The following is a 17,879-nucleotide window of genomic DNA, read 5'->3' as shown; positions in this document are numbered from 1 at the left end:
GGCAAAAGATAAAAGACGGATGTGAGGGAAAATGTTTTGAATGCAGAACGTAGTTATAGACTCATATATCACCACAGCTCAGAAACAGACCCTTCGGCCTATCTAATCTGTGTCAAATTGTTGTTCTGTCTAGTTCCATTGATTCACACCAAGAACCTATCCCTTCATACCCCTCCCATCCATGTACGTATCCAAATTTCTCTTAAATGTGCAATCAAACCCATATACATGACCTCTGCAAAAATCTGTTCCACACTCTCACCACCCTCTGAGTGAAAACCTCAAGTTCCCTTTAAATATTTCAACATTCACTCTTAACCTATGACCTCTAGTTTGAGTTTCACCCAGCCTGAGTAGAAAAACCTGGATGCATTTACAGTATCTATTCCCCTCATAATTCTGTATACCTCTGTCAAATCACCCCTCATTCCCTTACACTGCAGGGAATAAAGTCCTAATCTACTCAGTCTTTCTCAAAACTCAAGTTCTCAAATCCCAGCAACAGCTTTGTAATTCTTTTGGAACTGTCAGGACAATGAATAAAGGAAGCAATTGAGACCTTCAAAAGGCATGTGAGTGAAGTTAATTTATAGTATGATGGAGAGGAAGTGGAAGCAAGCTATGACAGATGACTCAGCTGGGGCTTAGCATAGACCCAATGGGTTTAATGGCCTCCTTTCTCAATGCACCAATATCTTATTCATTTAGAGATACACCACAGATCAGGCCGTTCCAGCCCGAAGAGCCACACGTCCAGCAACTCATCTATTTAACCCTAGTCTTATCTCAGGACAATTCACATTGACCAATTACCCTACTAATTGATATACCTTTGAACTGTGGGAGGAAAAGGGAGCACCCGGTAGAAACTCAGGCAGTTCATGGGGAGAACGTACAAACTCCTCTCAGACTTCTCCAGAATTGAACTCTGAACTCCAGAATGCCCTGAGTTTATGATCCTGTATTCAATATATTTTCAATAAACTTTTGTGATATTCACTCTTGTACATGAAAACATAAATGTAGTTTTAAGCAATATATTATATATATTTTAAATAATGCCATAAATATTACCTGCAGTGATTTCAAGTTTTTGAAGACCTTATCCGGAAGACTTTGAATGTCATTCCCGTGAAGCATTAGAAGTTCCAGCCTTTGCAGTCCATTGAATAATTCTTTGTGCATGACCTGTATGTTGTTAAAGCTGTACAAAACAGAAGAACATTGCTCCATTGACGATGAAAAAAAGCCAAATTTCATTGAAGTTCACATAGATTCAGCATGTCACCAAAAGTTTTGACAAACTTTTCTAGGTGCACTGGTTGCTGTTGTGTATTTAATAATTCAGTAATATTTGAGTAATCTCGCACATATACATTAGTGGATTAACTATTCTTGATTGTTTAAATAATTTGTTATGAGTTATATGTACAAATATGCAAATTGCATATATACATCATCGTGCTACCACGTGATACATGCACACCTTGCTTAAAGTAAACTCAAAGTTAGACCTGCATTTTGGACTCCCATGTCTTCCTTTAAATTAGTTTAATGTTTTAAAGCTACAAAACGTAACAGTTGCATCATAGGCTGCTATGGAAACACCAATGCCCAGGAACAGAGAAGTCTACGGCCCTCCCTATCACTGAGCACGTTTGAGTGCTGCCACAAGAAAGCAGCATCTATTATCAAGGACCCTCACCATCTAGGTCAGGCCCTCTTCTCACTACTTTCAACAGGCAGGAGGTACAGGAGCCTCAGGTTTCAGACTACCATGTTCAGGAACAGTTATTGCCCTACAGACATCTGGCTCTTGAACTGTTGTGGATAACTTCATCTACTGCTATTCTGAACTGATTCTATAACCTAAAGTCTCACTTTCAAAGATTCTTCACAACGCTGTTCTCAGTTTTTTTTGTATTATTTGTCTTCGTGTATAGTTTTTCATAAATTCTACTGTATTTCTTTGTTTTCCTGTTTGTGTGCAATTTTTCATTGATTCTATTCTATTTCTTTGTTCTATGGTAAATGCCAGCAAGAAAATGCATCTCAAGTAGTAAATGGTAATGCAGGCAATCTTGACAATAAATTTTACTTTCACTTTGGCTTGAAATAATGCAATGCACTACGGAGGTCAAAAGCTCTCTGAACATCCTATACCAGACATTTAATTGTTCTTATTTGGATGGATTTATTTCTTTAAAAGATAAAAACTTCCGAAGTTCAAAGTAAGTTTATTATCAAAGTCCATGTATGTCACCATATACAACCCTGAGATTCATTTTCTTGCAGGCTATTCAATAACCATAACAGAATCAATGAACGACTGTCCAACCTGGGCACTTAACCACTGTGCAAAAGACAACAAACTGTGCAAATACAAAAAGGAAGAAATGATAATAATAAATAAATAAATAAATAAATAAACAATAAATATTGAGAACAGGAGATGAAAAATCCTTGGAAGAGTCCATTGCTAGAGCAAACGTTTCAACGACGGGACGAATGAAGTTGAATGAAGTTAGCCACTTAATCTGATTGCTGTTAAACTTCTGGTTCTTGCGGTACATCTGTGCATCAGCTCCTTATGAGAACATTGCAAAGGAATACAGTGATTCATTTTTATAACCCTTTCCCAATTATATAACAAAATACGGGCAAATGATGCTCTTTTGAAGAGTAGAAGGTCTGGAACATAGAAAGCACACCAGCATTTTCTTAAGCTCAAATAAAGCATTGATGTAAATTATTACATTATCCCTCATTTCAAACAAAAAAACATCGATCAGAGTCATAGAACACTAAAGCACAGAAACAGGCCCTTTGGCCCATCTAGTCCATGCTAGACTAGTGTTTAGGGCAGCAAAGAATGTCCTCCACCTTTGGTAGTGTTCAGGGCTTCCTTCATCACGTTAATAGCTTCCTCATGGTTTTCAATATTGTCAGTCACGCTAGTCCTGGTTAGAGACTCAAGAATACTGTCGCACTCAGATGTAAAAGGATTTTTCATTGCTGTTTCCGTAATAATTTTGTTTTACCAGTCAGGGTTGTTAACCCTGAGTTGAACCACTGAACCTGGAGGTCTGGTGAAACAGTCTTAGTCTGTCCTCTAACCTCTGACCTGTGTGGCATGGGTGACCCAACCAAGAACCAAAGCTTAAAGCCCTGACTGCAGTCAACATAGCCCTCCGAGTCATTGAGGCATGCAAGCCTCCAGCCACAGGAAAATTGTAGGTCTCTTAGAGGTATTCATGTACCTATCCAAATTTCTCTTAAATTTTGAAATTGAATCTGCATCCACCAATTCCACTTGCAGCTCATTCCACACTCTCATCACACACTGTGTGAAGAACTTCCCCAATTGTCCCCCTTAAGCATTTCATCTTTCACCCTTAACCCATAAACTCTTGTTCTAGTCACACCCAACCTCAGCTGGAAAAACCTGTTTACATTTACCCTATCTATACCTCTCATAATTTCATATACTTCTGTTAAATATACCCTCATTCTCCTATGCTCTAGGAAATAAAGTCCTAACCTCTTCAATCTTTCTTCAAGTCCCAGCAACATCCATGTAAATTTTCTCTGCACCCTTTCAATCTTATTGATAGCTTTCCTGTAGGTAGGTGACCAAAAGGGCACACAATGATAGGCCTCACCAACTTCTTACACAGTTTCAGCACAACATCCCAACTCTTGTACTCAATAATTTGATTATTCCTTGGAAGTGACGCCACTCTGTTCAACTGCATTCCTAGGTGCTCTACCATTCACCGTACAAGTCTAACCTTGATTATCCTCCCAAAGTGCAAAAGCTTATGCATGACTGCTTTAAATTCTGTCGACCATTTTTCCAGCAGGTCCAGATACAGCTGCAAGGTCTGATAGGGTTCTTCACTGTCCACCACATCCCCATTCTTGATGTCATCTGCAAATTACCTGATCCCGCTTACTACATTATCATCCAGATTGTGAATATAGATGACAAACAATAGCAAACCTAGGACCAATCCCTCTGGCACACGACTAGTCACAGGTCTCCAGTCAGTGAAGCAACCATCTATTGTTATCACTCTCCAGCTTCTCCTGTGAAGCCAATGTCTCATCCAATTTACTACCTCGTCCTGAATGCCAAGCAACTGAGCCTTTTTGACCAGCCTGCCGTGCAGGACCTTGTTGAAGGTTTGATTAAGTCCATGTAGACAACATCCATCAACTTTCTCAAAAAGCTCCATTAGATTGGTTAGACATCACCTACTACACAAAGCCCCTAATCAATCCCTGTCTATGCAGATATTTATATATCCGGTCCCTTAGATTATATCTCAATAATTTACAAACTAACTACATGAGGCTTACTGGTTTATAATCTCCTAGCTTATTCTTTGGGCTTTTGTTAAACAACAGAACAACTTTAGCCACTCTCTAATCATCCAGCAACTCACCTGTTGCTACAAACATTTTAAGTATCTCTGTTAGGGCAACTGCAATTTCCACAAGGTTCAAGGGAACACCTGGTGAGGCCTGAGCATTTTATCTCCCTAATTTGCCTCAAGATAGGAAGCACCTACTCCTCTGTAATCTCTATGGCTTCCGAAACCTCACTACTGTTTTGCCTTACTGCTGTTAACACTGTGTCTGTCTCCCAAGTAAATACAGTTGCAAAAAATCCATTTAAGATCTCCCCCATTTCTTTCAGCTCCACACACAAGTGACCACCTTCACCTTCAAGAAGACCAATTTCATCCTTTGCTGTCCTTTTGTTCTTAATACATCTGTCGAAGCCTTTCGGATTCAGCTTCACCTTGTCTGCTAGAGCAACCTCATGCTTCTTTCATCCCTCCTGATTTCTTCTTAAATGTTCTCTTGCATTTCATAGTTCTCAAGTGCCTCATGTCCCTGCTTGCCTATAGCTGCTAAACACCTCTTTTTTTGTTTTCTTATTAGGGCCCCAATATCTCTCAAAAACCAAGGTTCCCCAAACCGGTTATCCCTGCCTTTTAGTCTGACTAGAACAAATAAAGTCTGTACTCTCAAAATTGGTAACGACTCCCACTTACCAAGTATACCATTGGCAGAAAATAGCCTGTCACAATCCACACTTGTCAGATCCTTTCTGATCCCATCAAAATTGTCCGTTCTCCAATTCAGAATCTCAACCTCAGGACCAGACCTATCCTCCTCCATGATTATCTTGAAACCAATGGCATTATTTATCATCACTTGATGCAAAGTGTTCCCCAACATGAACTTCTGTCACATGCTTGTCTCATTTCCTGATAGGTGATCTGGTATCACATACTCTCTCGTTGGGAATTCGACAAACTGAATAAGGAAGCTTCTGTGAACACAATTGACAAACTCTACCCCATCCAGCCCTTCTACGTTATGGGAGAACCAATGAAATATATGGAAAGTTAAAATGACCTACTATCACAAACTTAGGTTTCTTGCAACAGTCTGCGAATCTTCTCTAAATCCTGCTGACTATTAGGTGGTCTATAATATAATCCCATTGATGTGGTCACCCCTTTCTTATTCCTCAGTTCCACCCATACAGCCTCAGTAGATAAGTTCTCTGCTCTGTCCTGTCTGAACACTGCTGTAAAGTCTTTCAAGTCAAGTCAAGTAATTTTTATTGTAATTTCGACCATAACTGCTGGTACAGTGCATAGTAAAAATGAGACAACATTTTTCAGGACCATGGTGTTACATGACATAGTACAAAAACTAGACTGAACTACATAAAAAAACAACACAGAGAAACTATACAAGACTACAGACCTATGCAGGACTCCTCACTAGTAATACCACCTCTCCCATTTTAATCCCTTCTGCTCTATCACATCTAAAACAACGGAACACTAAGCAGCCAATCCTGTTCCTCGTGCAACCATGTCTTATAAATGGCTACAATGTCATAATTCCATGTGTTGATCCATGCCCTAAGATATTCCGCCTTTCCTACAATACTCTTTACATGGAATATAAATAACTCAGAACATCAGACACATCACGCTCAAACTTCCTGACTTTCCATGTAGGCTTACCATCATCTTTCCTCACAACTTCTCCACTATCTGTTCTGGCAGTCTGGTTCTCATTTCCCTGCAACTCTAGTTTAAAACTACCGGCATGCAGCATTAAAAAACCTTCTCGCTAGGATATTAGTCCCCCTCCACCTCAGGAGCAAACCATCCTAACTGTTCAGGGCCCAGCTTCCCTGGAATGGAGCCCAATGATCCAAAGATGTGAAACCCTCCCTCCTGCACCATCTTCTTAACCACATGTTAAACTGTATTCACTTCCTAATCAAATTATTCAAGAAGGTTATAGTAAATGGCATCTTGTACTACACTGTTTTAAAGTTTATTAAAGTTTATGATCTACTTTATATTATGCCTTTCCAATTACCAAATAACACTTAATACTAATCAGCTAATACAAAGCTAAGTACTCGCAATTCTATTTCCTAACTACCTTCCTATTTTAACCAATGAACAGTACTGTGCAAAAGGCTTAGGCACCCTAGCTATACAGATGTGCACAGTCCACATTTCCTTGCCAACAATTAAAAGAACTCTGATGAATAAGGTTATAAATGGAATAAAACGAAGTCCAAGCTACTTAGACACCATACATACATATTCCCTTGGCTTCCTTGATTAAAGCCACGATGGATTTTTGTTTATCCCTACTGAGAAAGAAGGGAGTTTGTTTATAAGGGAGTTTGCTGAGCCTGGACTTTAAGTTGCAAGTATTTTGTCATCAGTCAAGGTGACATCAGTGCGCAATTGAGAGTTGTTTATATATAAACTCGAGCATTCAGCAGAGGCAATACTTAATTGTGTACTGATGATGTCACCTCAATTGGTGACAAAATGCTGGTGACCTAACCTTCAGGCTCTGTGAACAAGCAGCCTACAAACAATCAGCCATCCCCAGCTACCAACCTTCTCTTTCACTTCAGAGAAGGGAGTGCTTTAGTTTAACAGTTCTGACGAAGGATAACACTGCTGATGGTTGAGTGCCCTGTCAGTACAGTAACAAAAATCATAGTTCAAAGTACAAAAGTTCAAAGAAAATTTATGATTAAGGAAACTGGGTTCCAGGTTTCCATTGCTGGTTTGAGGAATCAGTTCAGTGTTAAGGTGAGTGAAGTTACCCACACTGAGTCAGTTGCCTGATGGTTGTAGCATAATAACTGCACCTGAACCTGGTGGAATGGGACATTAGGCAATGCCTGCTGTACATCTGCCCGAAGGCAACAGTGAAAAAAGAGCATGCTCTGGATGGTGGGGGTACTGGTGGTGCTCAAGACCCTTGAGGGGGAATTAAACACATGAAGATTTGACTCAGCAAGCTGTCACCAATAAGCTACATCTAGGGCCAGGAATACAGCACACATGTAACATAAGGAGTCATTCATACATGGAGAATTACATTCCCCATCCTCCTTACACATTTTCCAGCCAAATTTGTCTCAATGCTGTCAATTCAATTAAAATTCCACTTCCTGTATATCGTAGCTGTGTAAAAATTGTCTTATATAACATAGAACGTTACATCACAATACTGGCCCTTCTAGATTCTGTAGGACATCTTCAAGGACTGATGCCTCAGAAAGCCAGCATCCATCATTAAGGACCCCTATCACCTAGGACATTCCCTGTTCTCTTGTTTACCATCAGGAAGAAGGTACTGGAGCTTGCAGGTGCTCACTCAATGATTCAGGAACAGCTTTTTATCCCTCTGCCATCAGATTTCTGAATGGTCATTGAACCCATGAACACTATCTCACTATTTGTTTTATATTTTATTTTATTCTACTTATTTATTTAAACTGTTTTATATATGTACTTACCGTAATTCACTATTTTTCTTTCATTATGTATTGCTTGGTAGTGCTGCCACTAAGACAATAAATTTCACGCTATATGCCGGTGATATTAAAACTGATTCTGATGCTGTGCTGACCCATTACTCCAACCTCAATCTAATCCTTCCTCCTACATAACCTTCCATATTTTTATCATCTAGTTTCCTGTCTAAGTATTTCTTTTATGCCCCTATTGTGTCTACCTCTACCACCACTTCTGGCAGAGTGTTCAATACACCCACCATTCCCTCTGTAAAAACCGTACCTCTGACAACCCCCTTATACTTTCCTCCAATCATCTTAAAGTTATGTCACCTTGTAAATCTGCCCTGAGAAAAAGTCTCTGGCTGTTAGCTCTACCTATGCCCCTTATCACCTTGTACACTTCTATCAAGTCAACTTCTGTACACTCCTTACAGAGGTAAGGAGGGAATTTTTTTTTTAGCCAGAGAGTAGTGAATCTCTGGAATGTTCTGCCACAGACTGCAGTGGCAGCCAAGTCCGTTGGTATATTTAAGGCAGAATTTGATCACTTCCTGATTGGTCAGGGCATCAAAGGATCTGGCGAGAAGGCAGGCATATGGGGTTGAGTGGGATCCGGGCTCAGCCATGATGGAATGTTGCAGCAGACTTGATGGGCTGCATGGCCTAATTCTGCTCCCAAGTCTTATGGTCTAACATTACCTCATAGCTCTTGCGCTCATTCCCTCCTCTACTAAAGGCTAACACACCATACGTCTTCTTAAGAATCCTATCAACTTGCATGGTGATTTTTAGGGTTCTATGATGTGGACCCCAAGATCCCACCATTCCTCCATGTTGCTAAGAATTCCACCAATCCTGTATTCTACCTTCAAATTCGACCATCCAAAATGAATTGCTTCACACACTTCCAGTCTTGCAGATTACAAAAAAAACCTTGCAGATAATAGAATCATATCTAAATGAATACACACCCAAAATTGATCTTTTCCACCGTCTTTGGTATTCCTGCCGGAACAGCTGTTAGTGATCGGAAAGTACAGTGAACTTCAGCGGAGAAGTAACAGGCACAGGGTTGTGGGCATGAGAGTGCCTGGCTTGAAAATCCCAGAGTTAACATCAGCACCATGGAGAGGGTTACCAAGGGAACCATGAGGGGCGATGCCTCAAACACCTTTGCCATCCTTCTGTCAGAGGTGGCTAAATTCGAATGATGTGGGTGGCAGAGCGAAGGACAACGTGATACACTTTAAGCTGGCGACTCGTGGAGGCTCTTCCTTGGGTTTCTTAGCGTGTGTCTTTCTGATGTTACTTTGGCAATGTTGAACCGTTCATCAGGAAAGATTCACTTTGAAAACGATCATCGCAGTATTGCATAAAAATTCTGGTGTGTCCTGTCAGAGAAAAAGAAAAAAAAATCATAAATGCAAGAAATTATCCAAATGCTAGAGGAACTCAGCAGGTCAGGGAGCATCTATGGAGAGGAATAAGAAGTCAGCGTTTCAGGCTGTGACCCTTTATCAAGACTGGAAAGGAATGGGGAAGAAGGTGGTGGGGGGGGGGGAGGACTTCAAGCTGGCAGGTGATAAGTTAAGCTGTTGAGGATGCAAGTAGGTGGGAGGGAGGGGGATGAAGTGAAAAGCGGGGTGGGGTGATTGGTGGAAAAGGTAAAGGACTGAAAAAGAAGGAATCAGATAGGAGAGTAGAATGGATCAAAGGAGAAAGGGAAAGAGGAGGATCACCAGAGAGAGGTAATAGGCATGTGATGAGAAGAGAATAGGTAAGAGGGGAGCTAGAATGGGGAATGGGAAAGAAGAGAGAAGAGAATGGAGAGGAGGGAGGTTCATGCATGCAGTTAGACAAGAAGTCATCTACTGATCAAATACCAGTTCCTGATATTTAGCTTTCTTATGCTTAAGCACCCCTTCAATCCCAAGGAACTTCCATTTCTACCATGACCACCTACATTGAGCCTTCTGACAGATTCACCATGCCGGGCCTCAAGGGATGATGATGCAGTGAAGTCAGGGAACTTTCCTTGCTTGGCAAGATCAACGGTCAGTGGCCAGTCAGACGCCGTGGTGAGTAAACCTGCTGGTGATCTGGACTGAGGCTGCGGTAGGTCTCCAGATTTGACGAAGGATATGGGCTTTTCAGATTGGCAGAGGTGCCTACTGTTGCTAATGACCGAGAAGATACTTCCTGCCAGTGCCCTCAGCACTTGGTCATGGCGCTAGCAGTAGCAGCCTTCTCCCAGGGCTTTTCAATAGCTGCTGAGGACCTGTTCCTGGGTCCCTCTGCCAGGGTAGAGTAGATATGATGGTGCCTCACCTTTGCCTCAAGCAAGAAGGTTCGTTGGACCAGGCAGGACGTCGTACTTGGCCTGGATCGTGAACCTGATGCACTGAGGTTCTGCCAACCAAATGTTGGAGCAGGAGATCTTCCACTTCAGAGCACACTCTCACCTTGTCCAAGCTCCCTGCTGCCCCATTCCTACCATCCTGGCGGTATGCACTTCCTCAACTCCTGCTACCACCTCTTCCTGAATGAGTTTGCGCCTGTCCCTGCCGTGGGCTCTGTCGAAGCAGAGTAAAGGGAAGCTACCAAGCCCTATCTGACCAGATGCCACTGTCCCTCCCAGATCCCTGTGCCTCAGGTGTGACTCAACCATCTTTACTACATCCTTGGCCTTCCATTTCCTGTCTGGCAAAACCTAATGCCTGCTGGTGAGACTTTGGGGTCGCTAGAATCTCTGTACAAAATTCTATTGTACAGGAAACCATGAATCTTCAACTAGATTAAAAGGCCGTGGGCTGAAGGGCCTGTAGTTCTGTGCTGTATTGTTCTACAGTACAGTGCAAAAGTCTTAGTTACCCTAGCTACATACTGTATATGTGCCTAAGAGCTTTGCACAGTACTGTAGTGGGCTGGCACAGTGGTTAGCACAACACTTTACAGCACAGGGGACTCGGGTTCAATTCCCACCGCTGCCTGTACGGAGTTTGTACGTTCTCCCCCATCACGGCATGGGTTTCCTCCGGGTGTTCTGGTTTCCTCCCACAGTACAAAGGTTTACTGGTTGGTAGGTTAATTGGTCAAAGTAAGTTGACCCATGATTAGGCCAGGGTCAAATCAGGGGTTGTTGAGCAGCAAGGTTCAATGGGCCAGAAGGGCCCACTCCGTGCTGTATCTCAGTAAGTAAGTAGTTATACCATAATCATACTGCAGTGAGGAAGAGGGCATGGATGTGGTGAGGACCTACAGGTACCTGGACAACAGACTTGAGTGGAGCACTGGCACAGCGGTCGTGTACAGGAAGGGCCAGAGCTACTTCTACTTCCTGAGGAGATAGAGATCCTTCGGAGTATGCCAGCCTCTCCTTCATGTGTTCAACTATTGTCACCAGTACAATCTTCTCTGTGGTGGGTTGCTGGGGCAATGGCATCAACTTGGGTGACGCCAACAGGCCCAATAAACTGATCAGAGGTCTGGCTCTGTTACAAGAGTCAAACCGGACACATTAGAGGCTGTGGTAGAACAAAGGGCCCTACGGAAAATCCTGGCAATTCTTGGACAATGCTTCTCACCCTCTGCATGCCACCTTGGCTGAACAGAGGAGCACTTTTAGTAATAGACTAAGACAAGTGCACTGCTCCAAAGAGTGATATATATGAGGTCATTCTTACCCTCAGCCATTAGGCTCTATAATGAGTCAATCTATAGCCGGGGAAGTGATGACCCCCTCCTGTTAGACTGTTCAAGATACCCTATTTTTATTTATTCTTCTTACTTGTCTTCTAGCATTGTATGTCTGTGAAGTTGTAATGCTACTGTGACCCCGTAATTTCCTTTGGGCTCAATAAAGTATCTATCCATCTACCTAATCTGTAAAAAGTGTCGAGGAGATTTATGAAGATGTTCGTGACGGACTGAGTAATGAAGAAAAGTGGAGCAGGTTGGGACATTTTTCACTGGAGCATAGGAGCATGTGGAAGTGTATGGGATCATGAGTGGCACAGATAGGGAGAACGTGCACTGTCAATTTTCCCAAGGTTGGGGGATAGGTTTGAGGTGAGAGAGAAAAGACTGCATCGGAACATGAAGGGCAAGTTTATCACTCCAGGGTGGTCAGAATATGGAATGAGCTGCCAGGGGAAATAGTCAAGGTGGGTACATTAAAAACATTTAAATTTAGCTTGGACAGATACGTAGATTGTAAAAGATTAGAGGGATATTGGCCAAATGGGTCTAGCAGAGAATCTTGACAGACTCTCTTGCACACTGCTGCCGGAGGAGGTTGCCTGCACTTGACCGGTCTCTCTCTCTCTCTCTCTCTCGCTCACGGCTGCTGGAGGATTGCACCACAATCTTGAGTTTTCGACAAGATTTAATCAACGTGGTTTGTGGATTGGTCTCTTTCGTTTATCTTATCTGGTTACTCTTTCTCATTGCTATTTTGTGTGAATTTGTTCCGGGCAGACTGGCTGCAGTCAATGAATGACACAGCGCTAAACTCAACCGAACATTCCTAGACTGTTTCAATCACTCTGTGGTTTGGTGTTTCATGGTTTGCGTTTGTTGTTTGCCTTTTGTTGTTTGTGCATTTTGTTCGTTCTTTTGCGCGTTGGTTGTTTGGTGTTTTCTTTGAACAGGTTCCATGGTGTTTCTTTGTCTCCTGGCTGTCTGTGGGAAGATGAATTCGTGTTGCATACGACATGCATACTTTGATAACAAATGTACTTTGAATCTTTGGTCAGCATGGACAGGTTGAGATGAAAGGCCCATTGCCATACTGTATGACTTAACAACTCTATAACACCATTATCAGTTCTTACCTCCGACCTGTTGAGCCCCTAGCCTGACAAGAAGCTTTGCAACACTCACAAGATGCTGGAGGAACTCAGCCAGTCAGGCAGCATCTATGGAAGTGAATAGATAGTCAATGTTTCAGGCCTCTTTCAGGACTGGAAAGGCTGGGAGAAGATGCCAGAATTTTTAAAAATGGGGGAATAAGGAGGGAAGCTAGTAGGTGGTAGGTGAAACCAGGTGGGTAGGAAAAGTAAAGGGTTGGAGAGTGTTATGTATTTAATATTTATGAAATATTTGGGTGTTGTTGTATATATATTGGCTGATCAAGCATTCCTGTTAACATAAGTAATTCATTATGGTTATATGTAAATATACATTAAATGCATACATCACCACTCTACCATGTGATACGTGTGCACCTCTCTTAAAGAAAAACACAAAGTTAGAACTGTATTTTGGTCTCCTGTGACTTCCTTTGAATTAGTTTAATATTCTTGAAATTACAAAACATAACAGGGAGGAAGGAATCTGATAGGAGAGGAGAGTGGACCCAACGGAGAAATGGAAGGAGGGGGCGACGCAGGGGGAGGTGATAGACAGGTGAGAACAGGGAAGAGGCCAGGGTGGGGAATAAAAGAGGGGAGGGAAAGAATTTTTTTTAAATCGGAAGTAGAAATGTATATTCATGCCATCAGTTTGGGGGTTACCCAGACAGGTGTTGCTCCTGCACCCTTATTGTCCCCTGACACTGGCTCTGCGCTCCCAAGGTGACATATGCTTCTCTTAGACTCTCAGCTCACATTTACCCTCTCCACACTCTTCGCAATGAACTTACCATATCTTCACGTTAAAAGTTCATGCTGAAAAATTCAGAGGGAAACTGCTCGTTAACAAACTTCTCACAGTTAATACTCCATTAACACAAGTAAGCCTGCTTACGATCTGCCATGAATAACAAATCCCTAAAATATAAACTGTCACCCCTTTAATGCTTAGAAAATTCTAGCTGTCCACGCTACTCTTCCTATAATTCTCTCTACCTCACGAAAGTAGCCAACATAATCAAGGACTCCACCCACTCAAGACATTCTCTCTTCCTTCAGGCAGAAGATATAAAAGACTGAAAGCATGTGCCACCAGGCTGTAGAACAACTTCTACCCTGTTGGTTCTCTAGTACATAAATTCATTTATTTTATTTAGCAATCCAGCACGGAGTAGGTCTGTGTAGCCCTTTGAGCCACGTAGCACCAGCAACATCCAACCACTCTGATTAACCCAATCACGGGACCGATTAACCTAACCAGTACATCTTTGGTCTGTGGGAGGAAGCCGGAACATCAGAGGAAAACCATTCATTCTACAGGGAGGATGTACGGAGACTTCTTATGGATACCGTTGGAATTGAACTCTGACCTCCTGAGCCGTAATAGTGTTGTGCTAACCGCTACGCTACCGTCGCACCCATGTCAGATAATATAGACTCTTAACCTAACAATTGACCACGTTGTCTTGCACCATATTGTCTACCTGCGTAGTATTTTGTCTGTAGCTGTTACAATTTATTATGCATTCTGTTTTTGTTTTAACTTCTACCATCTCAACGCACTGTGTAATGACCTGATCTGTATACCAGTCAAGCTTTTCACTCTACCTTAGTGCTTGTGACAATAATAAAACAATTCTGATGAAGTTTGGCACACACACACACACACACACACACACACACACAAAAGAGTGTTTTAACTTTCAAATACTAATGGAAAAACCATCGGCATCACCTTTGTCCTAATGCATTCCACATGCTTTTTTATTGCTTTCGACCAGGTATTGAAACATTGCACATGCCAGGAAGCACACACAGAGGTGTTCAGTAGCCGAGAAACGATAAAAAGACACACTTGAGATACATTCTTTTGTTAGCACATTATTTGGTGCAACAATAGGGAGAACTGAGAGATTAAAGACAGATTAGCTTCATTTGTCACAGGTACATTAAAACATAGAGTGAAATGCATGTTTGCATCAAATCAAATCAGCGGGGATTGTGCTGGGCAGCCCACAAGTTTCACCACGTTTCTGGCGCCAACATGGAATGTCCACAACTCATTAACCCTAACCTGTACAATACTGTCCAAAAATCTTAGACACACACACACACACACACACACCTATCTATCTATATTACATATGTTTTTTTTAAATTTCATGGAATATACAGCAAAAACATTGGTCATTAATGCCAGATCTGATGATCCTTGGGAGTGGTTGATGTCGTAATCTGACCTTACATCAGAAAGATGGGATTTAAAGCTGTGCAGCACTCCCTCAGTGCTGAACTTAAGCGTCAGCCTCAATTTTATGTTCAAAATCTCTCATCCAGTAACATTTGTGCATTAATCAGTGAGTTAAAGTGAAACAGGTCTGTAATTCAACAGTTGATTGTGCAATTAACCATAAGACTATAGGACTATAAGACCATTTCTGTGCTGTAATGTTCTATTGTTCTATGGTTCTATAAGACCTGGCAGCAGAATTAGGCCACTTGACCTATTGAGTCTGTTTGCCATTCCTTCATGACTGATTTATCATCCCTCTCAGACCCATTCTCCTGCCTTCTCCCCGTAATCTTTGACACCCTTACTAGTGAAGAACCTCTCAACTTCCGCTTTAAATATACCCAATGACTGGGCCTCCACAGCTGTCTGTGGCAATAAATTCCACAGAGTCAGATTAACAAAGTATTTATTGAGAAGACTGTGTAAAAAGCAGAGATGAGAGAAACTACAGCTGTTTCTTTCAATAAAAACAAGAATATTTCTCCTAGAGTTAGAATGAGGTGGAGTATAACATATAAATTACATTTACAATCTGTAAATCATATATATATATAGAGAGAGAGAGTTAAATTAGATAGTAGTGCAAAAAGAGAGACAAAAATAGTGAGGTAGTATTCATGGGTTCAATGTCCATACAGAAATCAGTTGGCAGAGGGGAAGAAGCTGTTTCCTGAATTGCTGAGTGTGTGCCTCCAGGCTTCTGTACCTCCTCCCAGATGGTAGCAACGATGGTAGCATCCTGGGTGATGGGATTTCTTAATGATGGATGCCACCTTTTTGAAGCATTGCTCCTTGAGGATGTCCTGGATACTAAAATGTCTAGTGCTCTTGATGGAGCAGACTAACTTTACAGTTCTCTGCAGCTTACTTCGATCCTGAGTGGTAGCCCCACTCCCGCCCCCAGCACCCATACCAGATGGACACGCAGCCAGTGAGAGTGCTCTCCATGGTAAATCTGGAGAAAGTTGCGATTGTTGTTGGAGACATATCAAGTCTTCTCCCAATGAAGTATAGCCACTGTTGTGCCTTCTTTGTTGCTGCATCGCTATGCTGGCTCCAGGTTAGCTTCTCAGAGATATTGACCCCCAGGATTTTGACAATACTCATTCTCTCCACTTCTGATCCCGCTATGAGGACTGGTGTGTGTCCCTTATTTTACTCTTCCTGAAGTCCACGATCAGTTCTTTGCTCTTCCTGACATTGTGACTATGACATCACTCAACTAGCTGATATATCTCTCTCTTGTACACCTTCTTGTCCCTATCTGAAATTCTGCCAACAATGGTTGTATCGTCAGCAAATGTATATAGATTGCATTTGAGCTGTACCTAGCCACACAGTGAGTCAGTGAGTGTGTGTATGTATGTAGGTATGTATGACAACGTTTTTCAGGACCATGGTGTTACATGGCACAGTACAAAAAACTAGACTGAACTACGTAAAAAAAAACACTGGAAAAAAAACTACACTAGACTTGTGTTGTTTAACGTAGTTCGGTTTAGTTTTTTTAAAAACAAAAACACGAGGAAATCTGAAGATGCTGGAAATTAAAACAACACACACAAAATGCTGGTGGAATGCAGCAGGCCAGGCAGCATCTATAGGAAGAAGTGGTGTCGACATTTTTGGGTCAAGACCCCTCGTCAGGACTGTAGTTTTTGTATTGTTTCATATAACACCATGGTCCTGAAAAACATTGTCTCATTTTTACTGTATACTGTACCAGCAGTTATGGTTGAAATGACAATAGAAAGTGTCTTGACTTGACTTGAACCTGAATGTCAGAAAATATCATGATCTGCACTGACAGGGGATGGAACAGCGAGAATTAAACAGCACGAGAAAGCCATCACGGATGCTATGAAAGGCGTGAGTACAGTACATTGTACACAGTGAAGGACGCACTGAATTTAAAGTGAAAATAACATGGCAATGGCTTCAGTCGAGAAAGTCGATGTATTTGATAGCGCTGATGAAGGCTGGAAATTGTATATTGAGTGGGTGGAACTGTATTGTAACACAAACAATGTGGAGGAGCAAAAGAAAACCCCTACTTCTTAGCAAGAATGTACAGTCTCTTACACAACTTAGTAATCACTGCAAAGTCAGCAAGCAAGACGTTCGATGATATTGTTGCAATTTTACAGCATTAATTGAGCCCTAAACCTTTGTTAATTGCTGAGAGATTTAGATCTTATGAAAGGAACCAGTCAAAAGGTGAAAGCCTTTCTGAATACATTGCAGAACTGCGCACACTTTCCCAGTACTGTGACTTTAGCGGTGAACTTTCAGATGCATTAATGCATCCAGGTTTGTATGTGGCACGAATAGTCAACTCACTCAAATGAGGCTATTATCCAAAAGAGACCTAATCTTAGGATGGGCATTGATCATTGCAATATTGTTAGAGACTGCAGGAAAGGATGCGGAAGAACTACAGAAAAGGAGATTAGAATGTGAAATGCACAAAATGTCCCCAAATGGTGCAAAAAGCCCAAGATGTTATCGATGTGGCAAATCCTCCCATGATAGAAATGATTGTAGGTTCAAACAAAAAGTCTGCCGAAAGTATCACAGGCATCATAGGGAGAATATGCAAGGCAGACAAAAAGCACAACTGAGTGAAAATTCTCAAACACAAAACTAAGCAAATGCATAAAGTTACCGAATGTAAAACAGAATCAGACAACATAGAGTCTGACAAAGCTGGACTGTCATGCCTAGAACTGCATAGTGTTACCGAAACAGATTGCAATATTATATGGATCACAATGTGTCTGGTGTAAAACTGAAAATGGAGTTGGATGCAGGGTCAGCTTTGTCCATAATTCCACAGGCTGACTACAACACAATGTTTTCTGAGATACCA

General features: G+C 41.7%; 1 protein-coding gene across 1 annotated transcript in view; it reads right to left on the bottom strand.

Annotated features, from left to right (window-relative positions):
* Positions 1–17,879, bottom strand: part of mxra5a (matrix-remodelling associated 5a) — a 77,608-nt gene that overhangs the window by 35,935 nt on the left and 23,794 nt on the right. The window contains exons 2-3 of the mRNA XM_059963752.1: positions 8,839–9,258; positions 1,075–1,204 (exon numbers count right to left, since the gene is read on the bottom strand). Of these exons, the coding sequence (XP_059819735.1) occupies positions 1,075–1,204; positions 8,839–9,047 (339 nt within the window). The 5' untranslated portion in view covers positions 9,048–9,258. The remainder of the gene's footprint in view (positions 1–1,074; positions 1,205–8,838; positions 9,259–17,879) is intronic.

This window comes from Hypanus sabinus, chromosome 3 (genome assembly GCF_030144855.1).
Source record: "Hypanus sabinus isolate sHypSab1 chromosome 3, sHypSab1.hap1, whole genome shotgun sequence".
In the NCBI taxonomy this organism is placed as follows: domain Eukaryota; kingdom Metazoa; phylum Chordata; class Chondrichthyes; order Myliobatiformes; family Dasyatidae; genus Hypanus; species Hypanus sabinus.
Note: the sequence above shows the minus strand (reverse complement) of the source record. Positions and strands in the feature narration are given on the sequence as shown.